General features: G+C 31.5%; 1 protein-coding gene across 1 annotated transcript; it reads left to right on the forward strand.

Annotated features, from left to right (window-relative positions):
- The first annotated feature begins 2,245 nt into the window (after positions 1–2,245).
- LOC107848231 (patatin-07) lies at positions 2,246–7,371 on the forward strand. Its single transcript, XM_016692943.2, has 7 exons — positions 2,246–2,591; positions 3,261–3,442; positions 4,188–4,350; positions 4,889–5,050; positions 5,875–6,186; positions 6,787–6,929; positions 7,131–7,371. Exons 1-7 carry the CDS (start codon positions 2,424–2,426, stop codon positions 7,186–7,188), a joined length of 1,188 nt encoding a protein of 395 aa, XP_016548429.1. The 5' UTR covers positions 2,246–2,423; the 3' UTR covers positions 7,189–7,371.
- Positions 7,372–7,702: the final 331 nt, after the last annotated feature.

Here is a 7,702-nt window from a genome sequence, read left to right on the forward strand (position 1 = left end):
TCTACAAGACCCTGTACTCTTTGTTCTCTTCATTCTTGTATCACTATTGATAGTAATGACTTCATGAAAACAACTCTGGAGACAAGGAAATCCAAACCACTGCCTTTGTAGTTTCCTCTTTAGGGTTAAATCCTATTGACCAAGGAAAACCCTTAATTTGATGTTCTTTTCCTTTGTGCGTAAATTAGGTGATTGGCATTAATATATTATTTAAAAAGTCATCATATTGATCAACCCTAATAAGTAATTTTCTAGGGTCAAGTAGTCCAATCAAACAATGCCCCTTGATGCCATGCTTTCGGTAGCAAAGTTCTAATCATCGGCAAATCCAGCGCGCCTGAAGACAACTTCACCACTATAGTTTGATGAAAGCTTTCCTCCTTAGAAAGTTCTTATTGTTCACCCGTTATAAATTGAAGTATAGGAATCTCACGAATAACTTTAATACGTTTTAAGTTTTTTATTTTATTTTTTTTAAAAAAAAAGGCTCAATTAGTTTAGGATTTAGGCTTGTGAGATAAGAAACTTAAGGATTAAGGTTAGAAGTCTGTTTTGTTAGGATTTGGTGAAGGCTCTCCCACAACTAAGGGTTAGGGGGAGACAGTGACGGGCATGGAGATGGCTAAATTTCCACCATATTGCCATAAGAGAGAAAAGGAGACTCGTCATCCTTAATACTAATTACTTATTATCCAAATTATTTTTCAAGGCCTAATACTAAGCATCAATTAATAGGGATAGTGTAAAAAAATAATCACGTCTTCATTATTTTCTTTTCGAAAAGGGGCAAATATACTCCTGAACTTTTACAAATGGTATGTAAATATTCTTTACACTTTTAGGTTGTCAATGACCTTGCCATCATACTTTTGGTCCATATTAAGTTATCTGGAGAGACATCTAGCATTGCCACTATGCATATACCTGATTTTCTTTTATCTTTATCCAAATTTAAAACCTACCCATATCATATTATTTTACCCGCATTAGACTCAAATAAAAATTTAGCCCGCAATTTTTTCTACCAAAAGACCCTCACATGTTCTTCATCTCACTCACCCTCAATAAAGGTGAGGGTCTTTTATAGAAAAAAATCACAGGTTAAATTTTTATTCAGGCCTAATTTAGGTAAAATAATATGATATGGGTAGTGTTTTAAATTTTGAGAAAATAAAAGAAAATGGGGTATATGCACTGCGATGATGCCACGTGTCTCTCCAGGTAATTAATATGATCCAAAAGTACTACAATAACGGCATTGATAAGTTAAACCGAAGGGTATTTTCATACCATTTTTTAAGGTTCGGGGGTATATATAGCCCAAAAGTATGACGATAAGAGCATTGACAATCTAAAAGTATTAAAATAGGTATTTGCATACTATTTTTGAAAGTTCAGGGTTACATTTAACTTTTCTTCATTTTCTTTATAGGTATGTCAAGTCTAAATGTGACAAGTAAAAGAAAGGCTAAACACATCAACATGCACTTTAGCTTGGCACGATCTTTTATTTTGGCACCTTAAGTGGACGGTGTTCATTTTAAACACCTTATGTAGGCATAAGTTGTGTCACTTTAGCACCTTTCGCTGACATGACAAAATAAAAGTAGAACACTCACTTTTTGGCGCATGACAACCTTATTTTAGCCCATTTTTAATTTAATTTTATCTACTTCTTCTCTATTTTTCATCCCACTATCTTCCACCATTTTTTTAAGCTCAAACTCCTTTAATAAAACTATGGCATAAATCAGTTGATCGTTTAATCCATGTTGGAAGTGATTGCAACCCACGTGCCAGAGTTATGTCGAAAGGTGTCAAAATGACACAATTGATAGCGGATTTAGGTGCTTAAAATAAACAACGTCAATTTTAGATGTGAAAGTAAAAGTTCATGCCAAGTTGAGGCACATGTAAATGTGTTTGGCGTAAAAGAAAATCTATGGAATATTTACGGTATAAATAACATAAATACCAACCCTTTTGGAAGTAATTACACTCTCTTCTATTTTTTTAATTATTTTACTCTCTCTCCCTATTAATATACATAACATAGCCGACATATACATAGCATTATGTGTATATGTTAGAATTTTTATAATATATTTACGGAGTTGGAATTTTTTGTAATATTGGAAATATAAGTTGTATATTTATGTAATTTTTTTATATTTACGAGAATTTGTTGTGTTAAGTGAGCCCACGTGAACTATAAATTCACTTCCCTCTACTTGAGCAAAGGCACATGTCAACATTCTGAAATTAAAGGACAATTTTGATTGGTTACGTCAAACACAAAATAAAATTTCTCACCCTGTTTACGTGATTATAAATACGATGCTTGTTGGATGTTCAAGGCACCAAAAAATCAGAACACTTGAGATAGCTAAAAAAAAAAAAGAAAGAAGCTCTAATTATTTGCAATGGCAACTACTGGATCTTTTTTAATTTTAATTTTTATGATATTGGCAACTACTGGATCAGCATCCTCTGTGCTGGGGGAAATGGTGACAGTTCTTAGCATTGATGGAGGTGGCATTAAAGGAATTATTCCGGCTACTGTTCTTACTTTTCTTGAAGGCCAACTTCAGGTATCGTAAATACATAAATAGACGTTTAAATTGGATTCAATTGACAAATAAACACTCCAAATATAAAAATAAACATTTAAACATTTCTAACTTAGTCTCAATTGACAACTATATACTCCACGTAAAAATGGTAACTAACTAATGACGTAAAAAAGAAAAAGACTTTATATTATCGGTGACAAAATTTGCAAACTGCTTTCTTCGTCCTAACATTTTTACCTTTAATTTAGTTTTACTCAAAATTTGTATAAACACATGCATATGCATGCATGCAGATATATGTATACACCACACACATATACTTCCCACTTCCTACATTGATGGAGAGTGATTAAAAGTAACTCATCCTCTCTCTGCCTTTTTAAAACGGAATAATATGTACATTCAGGACAATAAAATCTTCTCTCTGCCTTTTTAAAACGGAATACTATGTACATTCAGAACAGTAAAAGGAAATGAGAGCGAAAAAAAACTACAAATAAAAGGTTTTTGTTCAATTCAAGTCAAGATTCACCAAGATGTATTCCTGATGGAATTACTGTATTTGCAGATTTACAAGAAAATCATGCAGTTGCATGATCTTGATTAATTGATTGGATTTGTATGTTAGATTATTAGATCGTAAAATCTGTTAAATTCTTACACAACGTATGGTTGTTTTTGAGTCAGGAACTGGACAACAATAAAGATGCAAGACTTGCAGATTACTTTGATGTGGTTGCAGGAACAAGTACAGGAGGCTTATTGGCTGCTATGATAAGCACTCCAAATGAAAATAATCGTCCCTTATTTGCTGCCAAAGATATTTCGCCGTTTTACTTCACTCATGGCCCTCATATTTTTCCACCTGGGTACAGATAATTTTTATATAATTTTTAATAATTTTATTTTAAGTTTAAAACGTATACACGTACTTATACAGGGTCCTTCGGTACTTAGAAGACGTACTTATACAGGGTCCTTCGGTACTTAGAAGACTAAATTGTTTTAGGATTATAATTTCTGGACTAATTTATACCATATGAGAGGTGGTATAAAATAATTTTATATTGGATAGGATAAAATGAGATATCCCAAGACTATGTTTTTGGTTGATGGTGTAAATTAGTCCCGATATATATATTTATACCATTAACCAAATATGATATTGTAAATTTAGTATCACCCTTAACTGTGAGATATCGCACCTTATTCGGTTTACCAAATTCTAAAAAGTAATTCAACGTAACTACTTACAATATGTAGTCAGTAGTGAAAAATGGTAAGTACCCTTCGTCCAAAAAATATATTTCCGTTTAAAAAAGAATCACCTACTTTGACTTGACACAAAGTTTAAGAAAATAAACAAGATTTTTGAATCTTTTAGCTTTAAATTAAAGTAGTGTCTAATGTATCAAAATGTTCTTTAATCTTGTGGTCATAAACATGTCAGGTGGATAGTTGAAATTAAAGTATTATCAAAAAAAAAAAAAAGATCATTTTTTTAAAACGAAAAAAAAAAAAATTGATCATTTTTTTTAAACGAAGGTAGTACTATATAAAGAACTTATATAGTATATAGGTTAATTTTTTTTTTCGTATACTTTGCCACTGTAGTGCCGGGCCCCCAATTTTTGGCCCAAAATATGATGGAATATATTTTCACCAAATTCTTCAAGATGTGTTGGGAGAAATTCGTTTGCATCAAGCTTTGACAGAAGTCGCTATCACAGCCTTTGACATCAAGACCAATCAGCCAGTAATATTCACTAAGGCAGCGGTAAATCTTTTCAATTTATTTGATAATATAAAGATTTTTGCATCCTGTGATATTAAATATAAAAATGTGTTAAAATATTAAAACGTCCTTTTATCTTGTGGCCTTAAGCGTATCATGTGAATAATTAAAATTAAAGAGTTGCTAAAAAGGAAATATCTCGTTCTTTATTAAATAGACTTCAAAGAAAAGTATGCTAAACAAATTGAAATAAAAGAAATACACCCTCGTTCTTTTTTAGAGTCAAACAATTTTTATTAATATTTTAAGATTTATTTCTTAATCAAATTAAAAAAAAAATTACAATTTATAGCATTTTTCATATAGTTTTTGAATTTCTAAATTTTAATTTTGAAAAATTGAATTACTCTAATTCAATTTATCTTTGAAAATTAGCTAAATTGACCCTAAAAAAAATAAAATATGCATTTAAAAAAGGAATGGAGGAGGTATATTTAAGTGAACCTAATTAGATTGCCCCTTAATTAAGTCATTGACAAATTATATTTTCTTTTCATTTTATTTTAAAAAACAAATGCAGTTAGCAAAGTCTCCTGAATTGGATGCTAAGATGTCAGACATATGTTATTCCACAGCAGCAGCTCCAACTTATTTTCCTCCATATAACTTCACGACTAAAGATGTTACTGGAAATGAGTATCAATTCAATCTGGTTGATGGTGGTGTTGCTGCTGCCAGTCCGGTACCATTTATTTTGAATGTGCATTTCTTTTTTAGTTTCTATTAAACGAACGAGAACACACGTATTATATATTTAAAATTTGAACTAATAAGCATTTAATTTAAACATGGCTTAGTTTATATAGCTAAATGATATATTTTGACACGTTTAAAGACTATTTATGTAGTAATAATTAATATTATAGGTATGTTGCAATTTTTCCCATGTGTGCCTTCACTCTTTTGTTAGGAATACCTCAGAGGAAATGCAGCTCTAAGACAAAAAGTCAAAGTATCTTTACCCAAATTTGAGTATTCCCTATTATAAAACATTTTTCTTTTCAAAAACAAAATGAAGGTCTCTTATTAAATTTTTGCTTTATACTACTTATAGTATTTGGCTTTAGGCGATTGATAATATTGAGCAGCCACTTGTATTTATTAGCTAGTTATAATTAATTAAGAAAAAACTATGTTTATAATCAAGCATTTTTATCATAACTATTAGATCTTTTGCTATTTTGAATTAATTACATAATATCTTATTTCTTAACAATTTTTCATACATACAACTACTGAGAATCAGTCGTAATTCGTGGATAAATGTGCATATATCTGAGATACATGAATCTACTGCAACTTAGCCGTAACCCTTAAGATACATGTGAATACATTCGCATATCTCTGAAATACGTGGATCTACTACAACTGAATCATATATATATCCGGACACTTATTTAGTGGTATAATATGTAATACTGAAAATTAGTAGTTAAGAGAGTAAGTAACTCTTATACTAGTGAATTTTCCGTTGTTTACTCATAATTAATGCATATGGGTTGACAGGCCTTGGTAGCCCTTAGTGCAGCAATGAGACATGCAACGGAAGGGGATCCAACATACCGCTCTATTAGGTCATTGAACTTCAAAAATATTTTGATGATCTCATTAGGTACAGGTGATGCTACGGATTTTGATACTCCAGTATCAAACACAGCAGAAGAGGCAGCTAAATGGGGTATTATTGACTGGCTATTTCATAACAATAGCAGCCCTTTAATTCAAGGCGTAAATTCAGCAAGTTCATACATGGATGATTATTACTTGGCCACTGTCTTTCAGGCTCTTGATTCTGAAAAGAATTACCTCAGGATTCAAGTAAGGCCATCTCCATCAACAACTTAGTAATTATTTTTATGCGTCACACTATCTTAATATTTGAAGGGGAGTCTTGGAGTCACTTGGTAAAGTTGCTTCTATATGATCAGGAGGTCTCGGGCTGAAGCTGTGGAAACAGCTTTTTGCAGAAATGTGGGGTAAAGCTGCATACAATAAACCCCTGTAGTTCGGCGGTTCCCCAAACCACGTGCAAAGTGGGAGCTTTAGTGCATGGGACTACCTTTTTGAATTAACCTATAACTAGTATTTGCAAAACATGACCGAAGTATATACTGCATATACACACTGATTGTATATAGTATGTATATGTTGTGTGTAGGTGTAGTATTTTTATCTATACACAGTGTACATATCCTGTAAACTAGATGACCCAAATGTGTTTGGGCGGTAATTTTTCAGTATCTTTTACCATCTTGTTTTCTTCTCAAATCAAGGATGAAAACTTTCTTCACCAATATTTGACCCCTCCTTTTTATTTTATTCCTTTCACTTACTTGCCTTATAGTTTCAAGTGAAGTACATCACTAAAGCACATATATTAACCTTAAATAATTAATTGTTCCTTATATGTAATTCCAGGAAAATGGATTAACAGGTTCAACTACCATAATGGATAATGCTACGGATGCTAACATGAATTTATTGGTACAAGTTGGTGAAAATTTATTAAAGAAGCCAGTTTCCAAAACGAATCCTGAAATCAATGAGGAAGCTCTAAAGAGGTAGAATGCATATATATATATACTATCAATTCTTTATCTATTTCGAGTACTATGTTTTGTTCGACTTTAAATAACGCTTCAGTTTGTGTCGGTGTTTGAAAGAATTTTTTTTCTCTCTATATTATTACTACATCTTATCTCGTCAGCCAACGTTGCTCATAACCTATTTTACTGCAAATTATAATAGTTTATTCTTTGTAGGTTTGCAATATTGCTCTCTGAAAGGAAGAAACAACGAGCAAATAAAGCGTCTCAGTAATTCAAGGTCTCGTATTATTATGCTAAATAATAATAGCTTGCAAAGTGTGAAATTGCATGTATGTATTAAGCCAGTCAAGTCTTGTGATCGAGGGATAAATTTCAATAGAAATGTCTCTCCATGTAATATGCTTGGACTTTGTAACCTTTTGGTTGGGTTAAATAAATAATAAGCTCTTGTAAAGTAGTGTGTGACTGCACGCATGTATTACGCCAGTCAAGTCTTGTGATCGAGGGATAAACTTTCAATAGAAATGTATTTAACCTTTTGGTTGTGTTAAATAAATAATATTATCCGTCTAAGCAAGGAGTTAAAAAAGAAATATTCGTATATATATCTATAGTTGTCTCCTAAGCCATGGAGTAGAGTTATATTACAGTACAACTCACAGGTTCAGTCGAATTAAATCAATAGCTTTAGTCTAAATACAATATTCATTATCTTAATAATTCTATTGAAAATATATTAATTATTAACTTAAGACCTAGTAAATTAAAAAACCAAAATTCTATAC

This window comes from Capsicum annuum, chromosome 1 (assembly GCF_002878395.1).
Source record: "Capsicum annuum cultivar UCD-10X-F1 chromosome 1, UCD10Xv1.1, whole genome shotgun sequence".
Lineage (NCBI taxonomy): Eukaryota > Viridiplantae > Streptophyta > Magnoliopsida > Solanales > Solanaceae > Capsicum > Capsicum annuum.